The 25380-nt window shown below is 45.7% G+C and overlaps 1 protein-coding gene across 2 annotated transcripts in view; it reads right to left on the minus strand.

Annotated features, from left to right (window-relative positions):
- Window positions 1-513: 513 nt before the first annotated feature.
- The window catches only part of LOC139409555 (insulin receptor b), a 166116-nt gene continuing 141249 nt past the window's right edge, over window positions 514-25380 (minus strand). The window contains exons 9-21 of one of the 2 annotated variants that reach the window (XM_071154868.1): window positions 22921-23088; window positions 22507-22705; window positions 19358-19393; window positions 11154-11437; window positions 10512-10660; window positions 8758-8914; window positions 8409-8505; window positions 8183-8250; window positions 7475-7704; window positions 3263-3536; window positions 2062-2191; window positions 1461-1595; window positions 514-1179 (exon numbers count right to left, since the gene is read on the minus strand). In XM_071154868.1, the coding sequence (XP_071010969.1) occupies window positions 819-1179; window positions 1461-1595; window positions 2062-2191; window positions 3263-3536; window positions 7475-7704; window positions 8183-8250; window positions 8409-8505; window positions 8758-8914; window positions 10512-10660; window positions 11154-11437; window positions 19358-19393; window positions 22507-22705; window positions 22921-23088 (2288 nt within the window). In that variant the 3' untranslated portion in view covers window positions 514-818. The remainder of the gene's footprint in view (window positions 1180-1460; window positions 1596-2061; window positions 2192-3262; window positions 3537-7474; window positions 7705-8182; window positions 8251-8408; window positions 8506-8757; window positions 8915-10511; window positions 10661-11153; window positions 11438-19357; window positions 19394-22506; window positions 22706-22920; window positions 23089-25380) is intronic. The other variant, XM_071154869.1, reaches the window with a different exon arrangement.

Consider the following 25380-nt stretch of genomic DNA (forward strand, 5'->3'; position numbering starts at 1 on the left):
CTGGGGAGGAGAGATGGGACAGCCTGGGGAGGAGAGATGGGACAGCCTGGGGAGGAGAGATGGGACAGCCTGGGGAGGAGAGATGGGACAGCCTGGGGAGGAGAGATGGGACAGCCTGGGGAGGAGAGATGGGACAGCCTGGGGAGGAGAGAGAGAGAGAGAGAGAGAGAGAGAGACAGAGAGAGAGAGAGAGAGAGAGAGAGAGAGAGAGAGAGAGAGAGAGAGAGAGAGAGAGAGAGAGAGAGAGAGAGAGAGAGAGAGAGAGAGAGAGAGAGAGAGAGAGAGAGAGAGAGAGAGACAGAGAGAGAGAGAGACAGAGAGAGAGAGAGAGAGAGAGAGAGAGAGAGAGAGAGAGAGAGAGAGAGAGAGACAGAGAGACAGAGAGACAGAGAGAGAGAGAGAGACAGAGAGAGAGAGACAGAGAGACACAGACACAGAGACAGAGAGACAGAGAGACAGAGAGAGAGAGAGATCTGGAGCAGCCTTATGGTTCTTTAAGCTGTGTGTTCACAGTTTTTTTTTCTTTTTTTTCCCAGCGACCAGTCCTGGAAACTTGGCAATTGTGAAAAACAAAATAAAGAGAGTAGAAAGTTGTAGTAGATGATTCTGGATAAATGCGAAAATGTCTCAACATATACCAAAACGTTTGCATCCTGTGCCGCCATGCTTGGCAGCTGTGAGGAAGAAATGAAAAAAAAAAAGTCCTGAGATCTGTTTTTTGATTTGTTTTTTTGAAGGGCTTCTGAAAGAGTAATACAATAAAAAATAAAAAAATTAGAAAACGACAAAATCAAAGGAGCTGAAGAGAAGAGAAAATGTTAGGAAGGGCTGGATCTGGGCAACGATAAGATTCGTCCGTTTTTCTTGCCACCGTTCATGTGCGTGTAGGGCACGTGTTCCTCGTAATTGCCCCTCAGGCCTTGACTAGGTCCCTCATCTCTGGACAGACTGTCTCTGTCCTCTCTCTGGGAGTAGGACGACGGGTCTAGCGGGATGCTCTCCATGTTCTCCAGGTCCAAGTCAAACTCCTCCGTCTCCGGGGGCTTGTTCTCCTCGCTGTAGAAGAAGGACACCTCCTGGAAACTGGGGTGAAGGTCCTCCTTTAACATCTCGATGATTTCCTGGAAGGTGGGACGCATCTTGGGGTTGTACTGCCAGCACATAGACATCAGGTTGTGGCTGCGGGAGGAGGAGAGGGAGAAAGATGGTCGGAGAAGGAGAAAGATGAATGAACGAGAGAGAATCTATGTGCTATATGCACAAGCAGCTCACCTCAGGTTGGTCCCCATTGAAACACAACTAGCCCTGGAATATTGTATGCATGTAGTAGTCGGTAACTCAAACTGTCAACCCATTCAAAATAATATACATTGTGTACTTTGTATGCTTGGTAGTGGATATCAACGTAAAAGACAACAGATCCCACGATGCACTAAAAGTCTAGTGTTTGAGACACTTACATCCTCTGTTCACAGTTCTCTGGTCTGTCCAGGTATCCTCCGTCCATGACGAACTTGAGGACCTGTTCATTGGACAGGCCCTGGTACGGCTGCTCTGCCAGGGTACTGACCTCCCACAACACCACGCCAAACGACCTGGGGTCAGACAGACAGACAGACATGACCGGATAGATATTATCTCAAGACAAAAAAAAACACAAAAAAAACAGGATGTGAATAAGGAAATAAAAGACTAGTGGCCTCAAATTCAACTCTGGACCTTGAAACCAGTTAATCTGCTTTATTTTAATCGTTTACGGGGCTGATTTAGACCTGGGACATTAGGTGGCTACAATTAATCATCAGGTAGAACAGCAAACCAGCAGTAGTCTGGATCTCGCAGGCCATAGCTAGGGTTAGATTTGAATCCCCTCCTGGACTAGTGTAACAACAGAATAAAACAATGCTGACAGTTACTGTAGACACAAAGGGGGCTGTAACGGGGGGGGGGGGGGGGGGGGGGGTTCTTGCTCATCAAGAGATTGAATAGAGTGGCTGAAACAGGTCGAGTAGACAAGCCTTTATGACATCAGCGACAGCCCAGGTGTATCATCTTCCTCACCAGCAGTCTGAATGAGCGGTGAACACTCCGTCCTTGAGCGACTCAGGAGCCATCCACCTGACAGGAAGCAGACCCTTCCCTCCCTTGCGGTAGTAGTCTGTCTCGTAGATATCTCTGGTCATACCAAAGTCTGGAGAAACACAGTCGTGTATATATATATATATAAATAAATAAATAAATAAATATCAACCACAGGCACACACAAGCCGCTTTGTTACAGTACAGCATTCTACCACTCCTGAAATATTAACCCAAGTCTCATACACCAGGCATGATGTACTTGTTGAAATAGTCCCATCACAGAGAGAATCACATGTTTGGTACCATCACAGAGAGAATCACGTTTGGTACAGTCTTAATGTACTGTACCATCACAGAGACAATCACATGTTTGGTACCATCACAGAGAGAATCACATGTTTGGTGCAGTCTTAATGTACTGTACCATCACAGAGAGAATCACATGTACTGTACTGTCTTAATGTACTGTACCATCACAGAGAGAATCACATGTTTGGTACCATCACAGAGAGAATCACATGTTTGGTACAGTCTTAATGTAATGTACCACCACAGAGAGAATCACATGTACTGTACTGTCTTAATGTACTGTACCATCACAGAGAGAATCACATGTTTGGTACCATCACAGAGAGAATCACATGTTTAGTACAGCCTTAATGTACTGTACCATCACAGAGATAATCACATGTTTGGTACCATCACAGAGAGAATCACATGTTTGGTACCATCACAGAGAGAATCACATGTTTGGTACAGTCTTAATGTAATGTACCATCACAGAGAGAATCACATGTACTGTACTGTCTTAATGTACTGTACCATCACAGAGAGAATCACATGTTTGGTACAGTCTTAATGTACTGTACCATCACAGAGATAATCACATGTTTGGTACAGTCTTAATGTACTGTACCATCACAGAGAGAATCACATGTTTGGTACCATCACAGAGAGAATCACATGTTTGGTACAGTCTTAATGTAATGTACCATCACAGAGAGAATCACATGTTTGGTACAGTCTTAATGTACTGTACCATCACAGAGAGAATCACATGTTTGGTACAGTCTTAATGTACTGTACCATCACAGAGAGAATCACATGTTTGGTACAGTCTTAATGTACTGTACCATCACAGAGAGAATCACATGTTTGGTACAGTCTTAATGTACTGTACCTCCGATCTTGACGGTGTTGTCCTCAGCCACCATGCAGTTCCTGGCAGCTAGATCTCTGTGGACAAACTTCTTGGCGTTGAGGTAGGCCATGCCGTCTGCTATCTCTCCTGACATCTGGATCATCTCTTTCAGTGTGGGAGGGGGCTTCCCTGTGGGGTTACTCTCAGAGTCTGGACGGAGGGCCCGCAAGAAGCTCTTCAGATCCCCGTGGGTCATCAGCTCCATCACCACCAGAGTCGGCTGGCCCTTAGACACTACACCCAGCAGACGCACCTACAGACAGAGAGAACAGGGAGAGTTGATCACTACACTACAGACAGAGAGAGTTAGTCACTACACTACAGACAGAGAGAACAGGGAGACTTGGTCACTACACAACAGACAGAGAGAACAGGAAGAGTTGGTCACTACACTACAGACAGAGAGACTTAGTCACTACACTACAGACAGAGAGAACAGGGAGAGTTGGTCACTACACTACAGACAGAGAGAACAGGGAGAGTTAGTCACTACACTACAGACAGAGAGAGAACAGGGAGAGTTGGTCACTACACTACAGACAGACAGAACAGGGAGATTTAGTCACTACACTACAGACAAAGAGAGTTAGTCACTACACTACAGACAAAGAGAGTTAGTCACTACACTACAGACAGAGAGAACAGGGAGACTTAGTCAACACACTACAGACAGAGAGAACAGGGAGAGTTGGTCACTACACTACAGACAGGGAGATTTAGTCACTACACTACAGACAGAGAACAGGGAGAGTTGGTCACTACACTACAGACAAAGAGAACAGAGAGTTAGTCACTACACTACAGACAGAGAGAGTTAGTCACTACACTACAGACAGAGAACAGGGAGAGTTGGTCACTACACTACAGACAGAGAGAGTTAGTCACTACACTACAGACAGAGAGAACAGGGAGAGTTGGTCACTACACTACAGACAGAGAGAACAGGGAGAGTTAGTCACTACACTACAGACAGAGAGAACAGGGAGAGTTGGTCACTACACTACAGACAGAGAGAACAGGGAGAGTTAGTCACTACACTACAGACAGAGAGAACAGGGAGAGTTGGTCACTACACTACAGACAGAGAGAACAGGGAGAGTTGGTCACTACACTACAGACAGAGAGAACAGGGAGAGTTGGTCACTACACTACAGACAGAGAGAACAGGGAGAGTTAGTCACTACACTACAGACAGAGAGAACAGGGAGAGTTGGTCACTACACTACAGACAGAGAGAACAGGGAGAGTTAGTCACTACACTACAGACAGAGAGAACAGGGAGAGTTGGTCACTACACTACAGACAGAGAGAACAGGGAGAGTTGGTCACTACACTACAGACAGAGAGAACAGGGAGAGTTAGTCACTACACTACAGACAGAGAGAACAGGGAGAGTTGGTCACTACACTACAGACAGAGAGAACAGGGAGAGTTAGTCACTACACTACAGACAGAGAGAACAGGGAGAGTTGGTCACTACACTACAGACAGAGAGAACAGGGAGAGTTAGTCACTACACTACAGACAGAGAGAGAACAGGGAGAGTTGGTCACTACACTACAGACAGAAAGACAGAACAGGGAGATTTAGTCACTACACTACAGACAAAGAGAGTTAGTCACTACACTACAGACAAAGAGAGTTAGTCACAACACTACAGACAGAGAGAACAGGGAGACTTAGTCAACACACCACAGACAGAGAGAACAGGGAGAGTTGGTCACTACACTACAGACAGGGAGATTTAGTCACTACACTACAGACAGAGAACAGGGAGAGTTGGTCACTACACTACAGACAAAGAGAACAGAGAGTTAGTCACTACACTACAGACAGAGAGAGTTAGTCACTACACTACAGACAGAGAACAGGGAGAGTTGGTCACTACACTACAGACAGAGAGAGTTAGTCACTACACTACAGACAGAGAGAGTTAGTCACTACACTACAGACAGAGAGAACAGGGAGAGTTGGTCACTACACTACAGACAGAGAGAACAGGGAGAGTTAGTCACTACACTACAGACAGAGAGAACAGGGAGAGTTGGTCACTACACTACAGACAGAGAGAACAGGGAGAGTTAGTCACTACACTACAGACAGAGAGAACAGGGAGAGTTGGTCACTACACTACAGACAGAGAGAACAGGGAGAGTTGGTCACTACACTACAGACAGAGAGAACAGGGAGAGTTAGTCACTACACTACAGACAGAGAGAACAGGGAGAGTTGGTCACTACACTACAGACAGAGAGAACAGGGAGAGTTAGTCACTACACTACAGACAGAGAGAACAGGGAGAGTTGGTCACTACACTACAGACAGAGAGAACAGGGAGAGTTGGTCACTACACAACAGACAAAGAGAACAGGGAGAGTTGGTCACTACACTACAGACAGGGAGATTTAGTCACTACACTACAGACAGAGAGAACAGGGAGAGTTGGTCACTACACTACAGACAAAGAGAACAGGGAGAGTTGGTCACTACACTACAGACAGAGAGAGTTAGTCACTACACTACAGACAGAGAGAACAGGGAGAGTTGGTCACTACACTACAGACAGAGAGAACAGGGAGAGTTAGTCACTACACAACAGACAGAGAGAACAGGAAGAGTTGGTCACTACACTACAGACAGAGAGAGTTAGTCACTACACTACAGACAGAGAGAACAGGGAGATTTAGTCACTACACTACAGACAGAACAGGGAGACTTAGTCACTACACTACAGACAGAGAGAACAGGGAGAGTTAGTCACTACACTACAGACAAAGAGAACAGGGAGACTTAGTCACTACACTACAGACAGAGAGAGTTAGTCACTACACTACAGAGAGAACAGGGAAAGTTAGTCACTACACTACAGACAGAGAGAACAGGAAGAGTTGGTCACTACACTACAGACAGAGAGACTTAGTCACTACACTACAGACAAAGAGAACAGGGAGACTTGGTCACTACACTACAGACAGAGAGAGTTAGTCACTACACTACAGAGAGAACAGGGAGACTTAGTCAATGCACTACAGACAGACAGAACAGGGAGAGATAGTCAGTACACTACAGACAGAACAGGGAGACTTAGTCACTACACTACAGACAAAGAGAACAGTGAGACTTAGTCACTACACTACAGACAGAGAAAGTTAGTCACTACACCACAGACAAAGAGAACAGTGAGACTTAGTCACTACACTACAGACAGAGAAAGTTAGTCACTACACCACAGACAAAGAGAACAGGGAGACTTAGTCACTACACTACAGAGAGAACAGGGAGAGTTAGTCACTACACTACAGACAGAGAGAACAGGGAGAGTTGGTCACTACACTACAGACAGAGAGACTTGGTCACTACACTACAGACAGAGAGAGTTAGTCACTACACTACAGAGAGAACAGGGAGACTTAGTCACTACACTACAGACAGAGAGAGTTAGTCACTACACTACAGAGAGAACAGGGAGACTTAGTCACTACACTACAGACAGAGAGAGTTAGTCACTACACTACAGACAAAGAGAACAGGGAGAGTTAGTCACTACACTACAGACAGAGAGAACAGGGAGAGTTAGTCACTACACTACAGAGAGAACAGGGAGACTTAGTCACTACACTACAGACAAAGAGAACAGGGAGACTTAGTCACTACACTACAGACAAAGAGAACAGGGAGACTTAGTCACTACACTACAGACAGAGAGAACAGGGAGACTTAGTCACTACACTACAGACAGAGAGAACAGGGAGACTTGGTCACTACACTACAAACAGAGAGAACAGGGAGAGTTAGTCACTACACTACAGACAGAGAGAGTTAGTCACTACACTACAGACAGAGAGAGTTAGTCACTACACTACAGACAGAGAATTAGTCACTACACTACAGACAGAGAATTAGTCACTACACTACAGACAGAGAATTAGTCACTACACTACAGACAGAGAATTAGTCACTACACTACAGAGAACAGGGAGAGTTAAGAACATTAAAATATATATGTACACATTTCTCTACATAATAACTTGAGAAAATCTACTCAATTTAAAGATGGACTCCACAATAGGGGAAACAGCGCCAATGTCCGCCCCTGTTATTGTTGACCAAGCGGAGGGGAGGAGCGTCGTGTCACGTGCAGTACATATTCTGACAGTAATATATTATATAGTGAATGAATATGTTTCTTACCACATGGTGGCAGCTGAAGGCCTTCATGACGGAGGCTTCGTTGAGGAACTCGATCCTCTCTCTCAGACTGGCCGACTCGTTGACCGTCTTCACTGCCACACGCGTGTCCGGCTCGCCCTTCACGATGTCCTTGGCGACGCCCTCGTAGACCATGCCAAACGAGCCCTGACCCAGCTCCTTGAGGATGTTGATCTTTTCCCTCGCCACCTCCCAGTCATCCGGTATGTATACTACACCACACAAAGGGAACAAAGTTCTCCTATTAGTTCACTACCTAATGTACTTAATACATAATGTGCTTCATACCTAATGTGCTTCATACCTAATGTGCTTCATACATAATACTTAATGTACTTAATACCTAATGTACTTAATAATAATAATAATGTACTGAATGTACTTAATACTTAATGTACTTAATACTTAATGTACTTAATAATAATGTACTTAATACATAATGTACTTAATAATAATGTACTGAATGTACTTAATACTTAATGTACTTAATACCTAATGTACTTAATACCTAATGTACTTAATACCTAATGTACTTAATACCTAATGTACTTAATACCTAATGTGCTGAATGTACTTAATACCTAATGTACTTAATACCTAATGTATTACACTGTTTGTTTGTTTTTTAGCACATACACCATCTCACAGGAAAACAAACCGGTTTGAGGTGGGGTTCGTGGTTGTCCTTACCGTCGCTAGCGCTCAGGTACTCCGGGTTGGACGAGGCGATCAGAGGTCCAGTGGGTCCCTCAATTTGTCTGATACACACGGTCAAAAGAAGAGTCAAAGATATTCTTGCATATTTGTTTATTTGTCTTGCCAAGCCATCATTGTAAATAATTACCTGCCTGGTAAAAATAAAGGCAAAATAAATAAAATGATACCAAAAAAAAAATCTAAATCAATCAAGTCTTACTTTTTCTTATAGACCATGAAGACTCCGCCTCCCACGAAGAGCAGCAGGATGAAGCAGATGACTGGGCCAATGATAATGTTCAGTGAAACAATGTCCTCTGCAACAAACACAGCAGCCATTGGTCAGTCACGGTCATGGCAACATGATCTGTTCAAATGTGTCCAGAGTATGCTGTGCTCCCCCAGAGCCTGTTGTTTTGTGTATGTGTGGGGGGGAAGTGATGTTCTTTAATTGTCATGTTTTTCTGACGCGTGTGAAAAAAACAAATAATTTGCAATAAATATATCGCAAAACAATATATATAATTTCAGACAAAGTAAGTACATTGGCCCAGGCAGGCAGGACCTACTGTCGGGCATGAAGAAATAGGTGGGTTTAGTCCAGGAGCCATTTCCTGCCAGCGAGGTGGCACGGATCTTCACAGTGTAGTTCCCAGGATGCACCACACGAAGCCTGCAGCCTCCGATCTGGGCGTAGGTCTTCCTGGATACGCAGTGATGCAGCTCCTGGAACACAGATTAATACAGGGTTATAGAGTGGTTGTAGCAAGGTAATTCCACTAAATCACACACAGTGATGCAGCTCCTGGAACACAGATTAATACAGGGTTATAGAGTGGTTATAGCAAGGTAATTCCACTAAATCACACACAGTGTTGTATAAAGGGTGTGACTGTGAGTATCAGGGTTTATAATAGACGAGGCGTCGCTGGCCGTAACAACAACGTCTGCGAATCAAAGCTTTCAACCTAGCATACTAACACTCAATCTTGTCAATATATTATCTTACATACAACAAAAAAATCAGAAGCATATATGATTACCTTTCACAATTAAATATTTGTCCAGATTTCTTTAAACCACTGACCGTGTCAGTAAAAAGTACAGAGCATTGTCATTGTCATTGCAGAGGAATCAAAGCTCTTAATTCCTTGGTTACTGAGACATCTATTTGTTAACACGAGGCGAAGGGGGGGGGGGGGGGGTGCAGTTCCTGTTTCAATCGCCATGGTAACAGATCTACTACAGGCTCCCTGGGTAAGACGGTGCAGTAGTGAATACCAATGAGTGATGAGTCCACACATTCAGCACACACTCACTCACTCACTCACTCTACAGGCGTTGACAATCAGAACTATAGACAAACCGTAGATTTTCTTTCATAATTGCTGTGGCTGTTTTTCAGCATAATGCACAAGACCATGATTATGAGCCCTGACAATATGGTTGAAAAACAACTAGCCAGTATCAAATTCAGACTGTAGCAACCAGGTATGCACCTAATAAACTAATCCTGGCCCAAATAATAGTCCCCCAAATAACACCCCGTCACTGCCCTTTCCTAGCCAAACACCTACAAATGACTACTCTGTAAACTCAAGTCAACAAACATCCAAAACAAGAAAGAGCAAGGGGGAAATGGATTGATAGAAACAGTTATTTGATTCTAGTATTAGTCCTGACCTCAGGGTCACCTATCTATCCTCCTGTAGCTGAGTCTAGTATTGGTACTGACCTCAGGGTCACATATCTATCCTCCTGTAGCTGAGTCTAGTATTGGTACTGACCTCAGGGTCACCTATCTATCCTTCTGTAGCTGAGTCTAGTATTGGTCCTGACCTCAGGGTCACCTATCCTCCAGTATTTTATTCTAGTCTTGGTCCTGACCTCAGGGTCACCTATCCTCCTGTATTTGATTCTAGTATTGGTCCTGACCTCAGGGTCACCGATCCTCGTGTAGTTGATTCTAGTATTGGTCCTGACCTCAGGGTCACCTATCCTCCTGTAGTTGATTCTAGTATTGGTCCTGACCTCAGGGTCACCTATCTATCCTCCTGTAGCTGAGTCTAGTATTGGTCCTGACCTCAGGGTCACCTATCCTCCTGTAGTTGATTCTAGTATTGGTCCTGACCTCAGGGTCACCTATCCTCCTGTAGTTGATTCTAGTATTGGTCCTGACCTCAGGGTCATCTATCCTCCTGTATTTGATTCTAGTATTGGTACTGACCTCAGGGTCACCTATCCTCCTGTATTTGATTCTAGTATTGGTCCTGACCTCAGGGTCACCTATCCTCCTGTATTTGATTCTAGTATTGGTACTGACCTCAGGGTCTCCTATCCTCCTGTAGTTGATCTCGTACAGGATGATCATGCCGTTGGGGGCTTTGGGTTCCAGCCACTTGATGTGGACAGAGTCTGGGTTCTCCAACACAATCTCATGGCTCACCTGGCCCACAATGTCATCAGCTTTTTCTGCAGGGAGAGGAGAACACAGGCAGAACCATCATTAGTGTGTGCGACTGTGTACAGCCTTACCCCCGGGCATGCTGTAGTCTGTTACTGTGTACAGCCTTACCCTTGGGCATGCTGTAGTCTGTTACTGTGTACAGCCTTACCCTTGGGCATGCTGTAGTCTGTTACTGTGTACAGCCTTACCCTTGGGCATGCTGTAGTCTGTTACTGTGTACAGCCTTACCCTTGGGCATGCTGTAGTCTGTTACTGTGTACAGCCTTACCCTTGGGCATGCTGTAGTCTGTTACTGTGTACAGCCTTACCCTTGGGCATGCTGTAGTCTGTTACTGTGTACAGCCTTACCCTTGGGCATGCTGTAGTCTGTTACTGTGTGCGACTGTGTACTGCCTTACCCTCGGGCATGCTGTAGTCTGTTACTGTGTGCGACTGTGTACTGCCTTACCCCCGGGCATGCTGTAGTCTGTTACTGTGTGCGACTGTGTACAGCCTTACCCTCGGGCATGGTGCGTGCGCTGACGTAAGTGGCCATGCTGCAGCGTTGGGAGTCCGAGGGGTGGTTACAACCATGGATCTCTATCTGGTAGCTGGTGAAGTGGCGCAGGTTGGAGATGACGGTTGACTCCTTGGCGAACACCACAAGTGTCACCTTGGAGCCCTCCGCCCCCTCGCCCTCTGGGCTGGGAGTGGTCGACGCGTTGGGCAGGGTGGGGGGAGTGGTCAGGAAGCGAGGCAGGGTGGCGTTGGCCACACCCACTGAGCGGCGTCGACGAGACGGTCTGAAGAAGAAAAGGGTGGAGAAGCCAGGGGAGATGAGGCGTGTTACACAGGAAACAAAGAGCGAAGACTAAAACAGTTCTAAGCGGAAGGAAAGTCATTGATAACTTTCACAATAATCAAAGACCTGGTTGTCCTATGGGACTAACCTACCTACCATACAGACCTCTGCTGAAGCTCCACGTTGGTTTCTCCAACCCAGAAAGCCCATTTTAACAACACAACACAGCACCTAAACCAAAAGGTGTTTGACCAATTTACATGAATTGACCGACTCTTCTCCATGCAAGGTTAGGTGAAGAGAGAAAGAGGCGTTGCGAGTTAAGAGTCTATAGTAAGTCGTCTTGTCCTCTGGTCACAAGGTCCTTTAACTCAGCCTGACTTTTACAACACCAATCTACTGACTCGGAGCGCCAAGTCTAGGTCCAGGAGGCTTCTAAACAGCTTCTACCCCCAAGCCATAAGAGTCCTGAACGCCTAATCAAATTGCTACCCAGACTATTTGCATTGCCCCCCCCCCCTCCCCCTCTTTTACACCACTGCTACTCTGTTGTTATCTTCTATGCATAGTTACTTAATAACTCTACCTACATGTACATATTACCTCAACTAACCAGTGCCCCAAAACATTGACTCTGTACCGGAACCCCCCTTGTATATAGCCTCCACATTGACTCTGTACCGGTACCCCTGTATATAGCCTCCACATTGACTCTGTACCGGTACCCCCCTGTATATAGCCTCCACATTGACTCTGTACCGGTACCCCCTGTATATAGCCTCCACATTGACTCTGTACCGGTACCCCCTGTATATAGCCTCCACATTGACTCTGTACCGGTACCCCCTGTATATAGCCTCCACATTGACTCTGTACCGGTACCCCCAGTATATAGCCTCCACATTGACTCTGTACCGGTACCCCCTGTATACAGCCTCCACATTGACTCTAAACCGGTACCCCCTGAATATAGCCTCCACACTGACTCTGTACCGGTACCCCCTGTATATAGCCTCCACATTGACTCTAAACCGGTACCCCCTGTATATAGCCTCCACATTGACTCTGTACCGGTACCCCCTGTATATAGCCTCCACACTGACTCTGTACCGGTACCCCCTGTATATAGCCTCCACATTGACTCTGTACCGGTACCCCCTGTATATAGCCTCCACATTGACTCTGTACCGGTACCCCCTGTATATAGCCTCCACACTGACTCTGTACCGGTACCCCCTGTATATAGCCTCCACATTGACTCTGTACCGGTACCCCCTGTATATAGCCTCCACATTGACTCTGTACCGGTACCCCTGTATACAGCCTCCACATTGACTCCTGTACCGGTACCCCCTGTATATAGCCTCCACATTGACTCTGTACCGGTACCCCCTGTATATAGCCTCCACATTGACTCTGTACCGGTACCCCCTGTATATAGCCTCCACATTGACTCTGTACCGGTACCCCCTGTATATAGCCTCCACATTGACTCTGTACCGGTACCCCCTGTATATAGCCTCCACATTGACTCTGTACCGGTACCCCCTGTATATAGCCTCCACATTGACTCTGTACCGGTACCCCTGTATACAGCCTCCACATCGACTCTGTACCGGTACCCCCTGTATATAGCCTCCACATTGACTCTGTACCGGTACCCCCTGTATATAGCCTCCACATTGACTCTGTACCGGTACCCCCTGTATACAGCCTCCACATTGACTCTGTACCGGTACCCCCTGTATATAGCCTCCACATTGACTCTGTACCGGTACCCCCTGTATATAGCCTCCACATTGACTCTGTACTGGTACCCCCTGTATATAGCCTCCACATTGACCCTGTACCGGTACCCCCTGTATATAGCCTCCACATTGACTCTGTACCGGTACCCCCTGTATATAGCCTCCACATTGACTCTGTACCGGTACCCCCTGTATATAGCCTCCACATTGACTCCGTACCGGAACCCCCTGTATATAGCCTCCACATTGACTCTGTACCGGTACCCCCTGTATACAGCCTCCACATTGACTCTGTACCGGTACCCCCTGTATATAGCCTCCACATTGACTCTGTACCGGTACCCCCTGTATATAGCCTCCACATTGACTCTGTACCGGTACCCCCTGTATATAGCCTCCACATTGACTCTGTACCGGTACCCCCTGTATATAGCCTCCACATTGACTCTGTACCGGTACCCCCTCCACATTGACTCTGTATATAGCCTCCACATTGACTCTGTATATAGCCTCCACATTGACTCTTTATATAGCCTCCACATTGACTCTGTATATAGCCTCCACATTGACTCTGTATATAGCCTCCACATTGACTCTGTATATAGCCTCCACATTGACTCTGTACCGGTACCCCCTGTATATAGCCTCCACATTGACTCTGTACCGGTACCCCCTGTATATAGCCTCCACATTGACTCTGTACCGGTACCCCCTGTATATAGCCTCCACATTGACTCTGTACCGGTACCCCCTGTATACAGCCTCCACATTGACTCTGTACCGGTACCCCCTGTATACAGCCTCCACACTGACTCTGTACCGGTACCCCCTGTATATAGCCTCCACATTGGCTCTGTACCGGTACCCCCTGTATATAGCCTCCACATTGACTCTGTACCGGTACCCCCTGTATATAGCCTCCACATTGACTCTGTACCGGTACCCCCTTGTATATAGTCTCCACATTGACTCTGTACCGGTACCCCTGTATATAGCCTCCACATTGACTCTGTACCGGTACCCCCTGTATATAGCCTCCACATTGGCTCTGTACCGGTACCCCCTGTATATAGCCTCCACATTGACTCTGTACCGGTACCCCCTGTATATAGCCTCCACATTGACTCTGTACCGGTACCCCCTGTATATAGCCTCCACATTGACTCTGTACCGGTACCCCCTGTATACAGCCTCATTATTATTTTACTGCTGCTCTTTAATTACTTTAATTCTAATCCATTTAAAAAACTGCATTGTTGGTTAGGGGCTCGTAAGTAAGCATTTCACTGTAAGGTCTACTACACCTGTTGTATTCAGCATTTCACTGTAAGGTCTACTACACCTGTTGTATTCAGCATTTCACTGTAAGGTCTACTACACCTGTTGTATTCAGCATTTCACTGTAAGGTCTACTACACCTGTTGTATTAAGCATTTCACTGTAAGGCCTACTACACCTGTTGTATTCAGCATTTCACTGTAAGGTCTACTACACCTGTTGTATTCAGCATTTCACTGTAAGGTCTACTACACCTGTTGTATTCAGCATTTCACTGTAAGGTCTACTACACCTGTTGTATTCAGCATTTCACTGTAAGGTCTACTACACCTGTTGTATTCAGCATTTCACTGTAAGGTCTACTACACCTGTTGTATTAAGCATTTCACTGTAAGGCCTACTACACCTGTTGTATTCAGCATTTCACTGTAAGGTCTACTACACCTGTTGTATTCAGCATTTCACTGTAAGGTCTACTACACCTGTTGTATTCAGCATTTCACTGTAAGGTCTACTACACCTGTTGTATTCAGCATTTCACTGTAAGGTCTACTACACCTGTTGTATTAAGCATTTCACTGTAAGGCCTACTACACCTGTTGTATTCAGCATTTCACTGTAAGGTCTACTACACCTGTTGTATTCAGCATTTCACTGTAAGGTCTACTACACCTGTTGTATTCAGCATTTCACTGTAAGGTCTACTACACCTGTTGTATTCAGCATTTCATTGTAAGGTCTACTACACCTGTTGTATTAAGCATTTCACTGTAAGGCCTACTACACCTGTTGTATTCAGCATTTCACTGTAAGGTCTACTACACCTGTTGTATTCAGCATTTCACTGTAAGGTCTACTACACCTGTTGTATTCAGCATTTCACTGTAAGGTCTACTACACCTGTTGTATTCAGCATTTCCCTATAAGGTCTACTACACCTGTTGTATTCAGCATTTCACTGTAAGGTCTACTACATCTGTTGTATTCAGCATTTCACTGTAAGGTCTACTACACCTGTTGTATTCAGCATTTCCCTGTAAGGTCTACTACACCTGTTGTATTCAGCATTTCACTGTAAGGTCTACTACACCTGTTGTATTCAGCATTTCACTGTAAGGTCTACTACACCTGTTGTATTCAGCATTTCACTGTAAGGTCTACTACACCTGTTGTATTCAGCATTTCACTGTAAGGTCTACTACACCTGTTGTATTCAGCATTTCACTGTAAGGTCTACTACACCTGTTGTATTCAGCATTTCACTGAGGTCTACTACACCTGTTGTATTCAGCATTTCACTGTAAGGTCTACTACACCTGTTGTATTCAGCATTTCACTGTAAGGTCTACTACACCTGTTGTATTCAGCATTTTACTGTAAGGTCTACTACACCTGTTGTATCAGCATTTCACTGTAAGGTCTACTACACCTGTTGTATTCAGCATTTCAATGTAAGGTCTACTACACCTGTTGTATTCAGCATTTCACTGTAAGGTCTACTACACCTGTTGTATTCAGCATTTCACTGTAAGGTCTACTACACCTGTTGTATTCAGCATTTCATTGTAAGGTCTACTACACCTGTTGTATTCAGCATTTCACTGTAAGGTCTACTACACCTGTTGTATTCAGCATTTCATTGTAAGGTCTACTACACCTGTTGTATTCAGCATTTCATTGTATGGTCTACTACACCTGTTGTATTCAGCATTTCATTGTATGGTCTACTACACCTGTTGTATTCAGCATTTCATTGTATGGTCCTCCTCCACAGTCAGCCGGGTGGACAGGCTGCAGTTACACTCATCACCAACAGATGGAGCCACATAGTCTTCTGCTAGCCTAGCAGCCAGCCAGTCAACTAGGTTTGTTTAAGTTTGAGTTGACTACAGACTGAGCAGTGTTGAGAACAGAACAGGTTGTGGCTGATAAGAGGAGAAACCATATAAAAATCATCTATTTCTATGGCAGCTACAGTTTAGTTGTATTGTTTGTACATCATTATATTTTGGATTTGTGTGACTGTTCTTGTCTATCAGTGTATCAAGTGCTTAGTTACCTGTCATGTCCTGTGTTTATGTAGAACCCCAGGAAGAGTAGCTGCTTATTCTATAAAAGCTAAATGGGGATCCTGATAAACAAGCAAGTATGACCCTACTACTACAGAGAGTTGAAGGAAGTTCCAACTTCCCCCTGGGCCCAAAATCAGCTTTTTATTTTCTTATCTTCCTAATAGTTGAGGTTCACATTTTGGGATGGTAATCTGGTGCTAGATCAGATCACGTTCGTAATCTGGTGCTAGATCAGATCACGTGGTAATCTGGTGCTAGATCAGATCACGTTCGTAATCTGGTGCTAGATCAGATCACGTTCGTAATCTGGTGCTAGATCAGATCACGTTCGTAATCTGGTGCTAGATCAGATCACGTTCGTAATCTGGTGCTAGATCAGATCACGTTCGTAATTCCTTTGCTAGATCAGATCACGTGGTAATCTGATGGCTTTATCCATCTGTCACCGTGAGTGGGCTGACCACAGTTGTGATGTCACAGTGAGCCTTCAGAACGCTGGCTGCCTGGCTGAGCACACAGTTGTGATGTCACAGTGAGCCTTCAGAACGCTGGCTGCCTGGCTGAGCACACAGTTGTGATGTCACAGTGAGTCTTCAGAACACTGGCTGTGACAGTGTGGGGGTGATGCATTGATACAGACAGCACCACAGACAAACAGAGAGAGACAGCCCCCACAGACAGACACAACCCGACAGACAGTCTGCACCAATGGACAGACTGACAGACGGACAGAGACTGCACCACGGACAAGAGACGGACGGTCAGACAGAGAGGGCTCCACAGACAGACAGCCAGCCAGCACCAGACGGATAGCACCACAGACAAACAGCACCAATGAGAGACAGACGGACAGACTGAAAGATAGCTCCACAGACAGACAGCACCACAGACAGACAGACAGACAGACAGCACCACAGACAGACTGAAAGATCGCACCACTGACAAGACAGATGGACAGACTGAAAGATGGCACCACTGACAGACATATAGCACCACAGACAGACACAGCACCACAGACAGACAGACTGCACCACAGACATACACAGCACCAGACAGACATTCAGGAGGGCCCCACAGACAGACAGACAGACAGACAGACAGACAGACAGACAGACAGACAGACAGACAGACAGACAGACAGCACCACAGACAGACAGCACCAGACAGACAGACATACAGGCAGCACCACTGACAGACAGCACCACAGACAGACAGATGGACAGACTGAAAGACAGACAGACAGATGGACAGCACCACTTACAGACAGACAGCACCAGCCAGACAGACAGCACCAGCCAGACAGGCGGTTAGACAGCACCACTAACAGCAAAACCGACAGACAGATGGACAGACTGAAAGATATCACCACTGACCAACAGACAGCACCACTGATAGACAGATGGACTGACAGACAGACAGACAGCGCCGCTGACAGACTGACAGACAGACAGACAGCGCCGCTGACAGACAGACAGACAGCGCCGCTGACAGACAGACAGATAGCGTCTACTGTCTGTCTCACTCTGCCGGACATCGCCACACCAGTAAGGTTTAGAGGGAAGGGGGGAATTAGGAGTAGTCTGGTACTGTTGTCAGTCTGATCTCCTTGTTCACTTCCTATACCATAATTACCATGTCTTCCACTCAGACACAGGATTAAACCCCAGCTGAGGTCTCAACTGTGTGTGTGTGTGTGTGTGTGTGTGTAGATCTAAATCGTGTTAGTTTATGTGTGGAGGTCTGAACAGTATGTGTGTAGCAGTCTAAACGGCAGGGCGGCAGTCTGCATGAACGGATGGTAATGGGTACAATAATCACTCCCATGGGAAAGGGGGGGGTGGATGGGGGCACCAGACAACCCCCGACCCCCTTCCCCCTCTGCAGCTGGGTTCCGGAACAGAGCGTTAACAGGGACACACACGTCACACAGGGTTGGGGCTAGCTTGATAGCACGCTAGAACACACACACACATCCAGGGCCAAACAAAGGGAGCGCGGGGCCCCTAGCCTGAGGGAGGGACGGAGCACAGTGTTCCTGTGACTGTGTGAATAACAGCAACAGACCACTCAGGGCCCAGACACTGTAATCCCCCCCCCCACCCCCCCACCCCACCCCACCCCACCAGCTAGCTACTAAATTACAGCTCGGCTGTAGTAGAAACGATAACATCTCTTGTGACTGGAGAGTTAAAGCAGAAGAGCCAAGGCCGGACCACACCGCTTGAAACCTCGGCAAAGCAGACGAGACCGACTCAGATAGTGATTTCCCATGACTCATCTCAGCATCTATACACATGCCTTAAACGGGGAGGGTGTGTGTCAGCCCAGGGGCCTGTCAACAGCGCGTCAAAGCCAGCTCTGCCTGCTGGTCCACCTGCCAAAGAGCCTCTGGCGCCGACGCAACAGAACGCTACACAATTCATCTCTTCTCACATATTCCTGGAATTACGATCAAAGGGGAACAGAACTCATAGAGGCTTTTACTAATTAAACCACAGTCTTCTTCACAGCGCTGACGCTCCATCATCATGCTTGGGTTGAGCAGGCATTTCAATTGTCACACAGAGGGAAAGACATTTTCCCAGAGCTCTCCACCAAGGCGAGAACATTGATAGTTGTGAATTAACACACAAACACAGGATTGGAAGCACAGAGAGGAGGTGGGGGGGCGAGCTAGTTTCGTCACCACCCCCCCAACGAATTAGTGCATCAAATTACGCATTCCACCACTGACATAGAGCTGCTGGTTGTTGTGTTCTGATTGGCTGACAAGGTGAGGAGGGGCTGGGCATTAACACCAGCACTTGAACGCCATTGGCTTACCCATTGTCAGAAGAGTTGCTTACAGCAGGTGTTGTTCTGGAGGAATGAGAGATCAGCTGTGTTCAGGGCCTACCTGCCATCAGACTGTCTATACTTCACTTACAGTGGGGCAAAAAAGTATTTAGTCAGCCACCAATTGTGCAAGTTCTCCCACTTAAAAAGATGAGAGGGGCCTGTAATTTTCATCATAGGTACACTTCAACTATGACAGACAAAATGTGGGAAAAAAATCCAGACAATCACATTGTAGGATATATAATGAATTTATTTGCAAATTATGGTGGAAAATAAGTATTTGGTCAAAAACAAAAGTTTATCTCAATACTTTGTTATATACCCTTTGTTGGCAATGACAGAGATCAAAAGTCTTCACAAGGTTTTCACACACTGTTGCTGGTATTTTGGCCCATTCCTCCATGCAGATCTCCTCTAGAGCAGTGATGTTTTGGGGCTGTTGCTGGGCAACACAGATTTTCAACTCCCTCCAAAGATTTTCTATGGGGTTGAGATCTGGAGACTGGCTAGGCCACTCCAGGACCTTGAAATGCTTCTTACGAAGCCACTCCTTCGTTGCCCGGGCGGTGTGTTTGGGATCATTGTCATGCTGAAAGACCCAGCCACGTTTCATCTTCAATGCCCTTGCTGATGGAAGGAGGTTTTCACTCAAAATCTCACGATACATGGCCCCATTCTTTCTTTCCTTTACACGGATCAGTCGTCCTGGTCCCTTTGCAGAAAAACAGCCCCAAAGCATGATGTTTCCACCCCCATGCTTCACAGTAGGTATGGTGTTCTTTGGATGCAACTCAGCATTCTTTGTCCTCCAAACACGATGAGTTGAGTTTTTACCAAAAAGTTATATTTTGGTTTCATCTGACCATATGACATTCTCCCAATCTTCTTCTGGATCATCCAAACGCTCTCTAGTGAACTTCAGACGGGCCTGGACATGTACTGGCTTAAGCAGGGGGACACGTCTGGCACTGCAGGATTTGAGTCCCTGGCGGCGTAGTGTGTTACTGATGGTAGGCTTTGTTACTTTGGTCCCAGCTCTCATCATTTTGACCCCACGTGGTGAGATCTTGCGTGGAGCCCCAGATCGAGGGAGATTATCAGTGGTTTTGTATGTCTTCCATTTCCTAATAATTGCTCCCACAGTTGATTTCTTCAAACCAAGCTGCTTACCTATTGCAGATTCAGTCTTCCCAGCCTGGTGCAGGTCTACAATTTTGTTTCAGGTGTCCTTTGACAGCTCTTTGGTCTTGGCCATAGTGGAGTTTGGAGTGTGACTGTTTGAGGTTGTGGACAGGTGTATTTTATACTGATAACAAGTTCAAACAGGTGCCATTAATACAGGTAACGAGTGGAGAACAGAGGAGCCTCTTAAAGAAGAAGTTACACGTCTGTGAGAGACAGAAATCTTGCTTGTTTGTAGGTGACCAAATACTTATTTTCCACCATAATTTGCAAATAAATTCATTAAAAATCCTACAATGTGATTTTCTGGATTTGTTTTCTCATTTTGTCTGTCATAGTTGAAGTGTACCTATGATGAAAATTACAGGCCTCATCTTTTTAAGTGGGAGAACTTGCACAATTGGTGGCTGACTAAATACTTTTTTGCCCCACTGTATATTAACTGAATAGCCTTGCTAGGAGTGTACACTAGTCAATAGTCCTCAGGTTCAGGCAGGGTTCCCTGAGCTTTGGGGTAATTTCTGGAGGTATAGACGACTGTGATGCCTTTACTACAACGCCAAACTGTGACGCTACTACTGTTCTCATACCTGATCTCAACACAATGTTATGAAGGTATCTCTACTGTTCTCATACCTGATCCCAACACAATGTTATGAAGGTCTCTCTCCTGTTCTCATACCTGATCTCAACACAGTGTTATGAAGGTATCTCTCCTGTTCTCATACCTGATCTCAACACTATGTTATGAAGGTCTCTCTCCTGTTCTCATACCTGATCTCAACAGTTTGTGGATGTAACTCTGCTAAAACCATACACTCCATACACAAAAGTATGTGGACACCCCGTGAAATGAGTGGATTTGGCTATTTCAGCCACATCCTTTGCTGACAGGTGTATAAAATTGAGCACACTGCCACGCAATCTCCATAGACAAAACATTGGCAGTAGAATGGCCTTACTGAAGAGCTCAGTGACTTTCAACGTGGCACCGCCATAGGATGCCACCTTTCCAACAAGTCCGTTTGTAAAATTTCTGCCCTGGTCAACTGTAAGTGCTGTTATTTTGAAGTGACAACGTCTAGGAGCAACAACGGCTTAGCTGCGAAGTGGTAAGCCACACAAGCTCACAGAACGGGACCTCTGAAGCGCATCCTCGGTTGCAACACTCGCTAACGAGTTCCAAACTGCCGTTGGGAAGTTCATGGAATGGGTTTCCATGGTTGAGCAGCTGCACACAAGCCTAAACTCACCACTCACCAATGCCAAGCATCAGCTGGCGAGGCGTAAAGCTTGCTGACATTGGACTCTGGAGCAGTGGAAATGCGTTCTCAGAAGTGAAGAATCACGCTTCACCATCTGGCAGTCCAAAGGACGAATCTGGGTTTGGTGAATGCCAGGAGCCTGCTACCTGCCCCAATGCATAGTGCCAACTGTAAAGTTTGGTGGAGGACGAATAATGGTCTGGGGCTATTTTTCATGGTTCGGGCATATATTCTCGACAATTCTGGGCTTCCAACTTTGTGGCAACAGTTTGGGGAAGGCCCTTTCCTGTTTCAGCATGACAATGCCCCTGTGCACAAAGCGAGGTCCATACAGAAATGGTTTGTTGAGATTGGTGTGGAAGACCTTGACTGGCCTGCACAGAGCCCTGACCTCAACTCCATCAAACACCTTTGGGATGAATTGGAACACCGACTACGAGCCAGGTCTATTCACCTAACATCAGTGCCCGACCTCACTAATGCTCTCGTGGCTGAATGGAAGCAAGTCCCCGCAGCAATGTTGCAACATCTAGAGGAAAGCCTTCTCAGAAGAGCGGAAGCTGTTATAGCAGCAAAGGGGGGGGTGGACCAACTCCATATTAATGCCCATGATTTTGGAATGAGATGTTTTACGAGCAGGTGTCCACATACTTTTGATCGTGTAGTGTAACTCTGCTATAATCCTACCTAGGTTCAAACACTTCGTTGTGGATGTAGTTTTCAAAGGTCTTGCGGTACTCAGACTCATCGGCCTCCTTCTTGAGCTGGGTCTCTGTTTTGGGGCAGGAACAGCAACGGCTCCCTGGCCCAGGCTCGTCTGTTTGGTTCCATTTCTGTTCCTCTTCAGTGTCCAGGTGGGTAGGAGCCCGCGACGGCAGCTTCATTCCTACAGACAGACAGCCAAAAGACAGTTAAACTGAATCCCAATGGTCCCAAATGTCACATCTGCACAAAAATAGGGGATGACCCACAAATCCCGTTCTCATTGGTCAACGGATCATCAGACAAGACCCATGAGATCATCTGACACGATTGATCGATCCTTTCCTAAACTGTAATATGAAATAATCACGTGAATAATGACAATCCGCTGCGTCTGACCTTTCTGACAGTAATCGAACTTGTAGAGGTCGCTGTCCTCGGGCTGCTGCTGACAGTATACCAGGTAGTGAGTGATGTTCCCGTTGGGATCCGTGGGAGGTTTCCACTTCAGGATGATTTGAGAGGACGAGTTGGACGAGGAGATGGGGTCCAGAGGCACGGACGGCTCTGAAATAACAACAAGATCAACATTGCTAGAGTTAAGAGTAAGGGTTGTTGACAACAAGATCAACATTGCTAGAGTTAAGAGTAAGGAATGTTAACAACAAGATCAACATTTTTTTTTATTTTTACCTTTATTTAACTAGGCAAGTCAGTTAAGAACAAATTCTTATTTTCAATGACGGCCTAGGAACAGTGGGTTAACTGCCTGTTCAGGGGCAGAACAACAGATTTTGGGGATTTGAACTTGCAACCTTTCGGTTACTAGTCCAATGCTCTAACCACTAGGCTACCCTGCTAGAGTTAAGAGTAAGGATTGTTGTCAGACTGGGGCTGGAGGGGAACCTATTGGTGGATAACAGCCAGCTTCTACAGTCTGTTATCTAGGATTACATTGTGTCCGTTAAGTACATAGCGTACCATGTAAATTGTGCCCCTTAGTGTCATCGTTGTAAAGAGTAAAGTCATGGTTGGCCAACCTTTTAAAATGTTTCACCAAAACGGTTTGATTCATCGGTGCTACCTGGTATTATGTCTGCTGGAGCAGTATGGGGACAAATTATACTGGTGTTAACTGTTTTGAACAGTGCTGCACATTTTTTTACCTTGGTTTGGGTAAATACATGTCAAATGTTGCTATTTGAAATGACATGGTCTGGAAAATTCCATGGCATCACCAGCGGCTATGCATTTAACAAACAAAAGAAAATATATATATATATTTTTAAATTGGCAGAGATTTTGCAGCATGCCAAATTAACGTCTATGTAAACACGTCATTTTAATGGGCTTGTGATGTTGCAACTGCAAATATGTTTTATTTACATTACCATGTCAAAGCCTTTTTTAAGTCCGCTCATATGGCCTCACTGATACGGACAGAGTGTATTCTAGAAATTACCGTAATGCTTTTGAATAAGCACTTTTAGAGAGCAATGAACGAAAGTGGTACCAACGGATAAACCAACCAGAAAGTAACAAAATGCTCACCGACGGCCTTTTTAAATGACCAGGGCAGAACCCTGTGTACGTTTCAACCATATTCAAAGCTATTTTTCTAAATGTAGATATGGAGTGGCCCCTCTCGCTATTGAGACTAGTCGATACACAAACACTCCCCTAGGTAAACGTGTCTGTACTTTCAGTAATGATGGTTCCATTGAAACCGAAGCTCCTACCTTGCTTTATGTGGGTTATATTCAACGACATTAGAGATTACCTTTTTGTCAGAGTGAAAATGTTTATGGTCTTGATGAAAATAGTTGTGACATTTTATCAGATAATGTAGTAGAATTTTATCAGATAATGTAGTAGCATTTTATCAGATAATGTAGTAGAATTTTATCAGATAATGTAGTAGAATGTTGTCAGGACGGAGGACTGTGTTTGTGACTCAGTAGTAGAATGTTGTCAGGACGGAGGACTGTGTTTGTGACTCAGTAGTAGAATGCTGTCAGGACGGAGGACTGTGTTTGTGACTCAGTAGTAGAATGCTGTCAGGACGGAGGACTATGTTTGTGACTCAGTAGTAGAATGTTGTCAGGACGGAGGACTGTGTTTGTGACTCAGTAGTAGAAGGTTGTCAGGACGGAGGACTGTGTTTGTGACTCAGTAGTAGAATGCTGTAAGGACGGAGGACTGTGTTTGTGACTCAGTAGTAGAATGTTGTCAGGACGGAGGACTGTGTTTGTGACTCAGTAGTAGAATGTTGTAAGGACGGAGGACTGTGTTTGTGACTCAGTAGTAGAATGTTGTAAGGACGGAGGACTGTGTTTGTGACTCAGTAGTAGAATGCTGTCAGGACGGAGGACTGTTTGTGACTCAGTAGTAGAATTTTGTCAAGACGGAGGACTGTGTTTGTGACTCAGTAGTAGAATGTTGTCAGGACGGAGGACTGTGTTTGTGACTCAGTAGTAGAATGTTGTCAGGACGGAGGACTGTGTTTGTGACTCAGTAGTAGAATGTTGTCAGGACGGAGGACTGTGTTTGTGACTCAGTAGTAGAATGCTGTCAGGACGGAGGACTGTTTGTGACTCAGTAGTAGAATTTTGTCAAGACGGAGGACTGTGTTTGACTCAGTAGTAGAATGTTGTCAGGACGAAGGACTGTGTTTGTGACTAAGTAGTAGAATGCTGTCAGGACGGAGGACTGTTTGTGACTCAGTAGTAGAATTTTGTCAAGACGGAGGACTGTGTTTGTGACTCAGTAGTAGAATGTTGTCAGGACGGAGGACTGTGTTTGTGACTCAGTAGTAGAATGTTGTCAGGACGGAGGACTGTGTTTGTGACTCAGTAGTAG

Source organism: Oncorhynchus clarkii, chromosome 5 (assembly GCF_045791955.1).
Source record: "Oncorhynchus clarkii lewisi isolate Uvic-CL-2024 chromosome 5, UVic_Ocla_1.0, whole genome shotgun sequence".
NCBI lineage: Eukaryota > Metazoa > Chordata > Actinopteri > Salmoniformes > Salmonidae > Oncorhynchus > Oncorhynchus clarkii.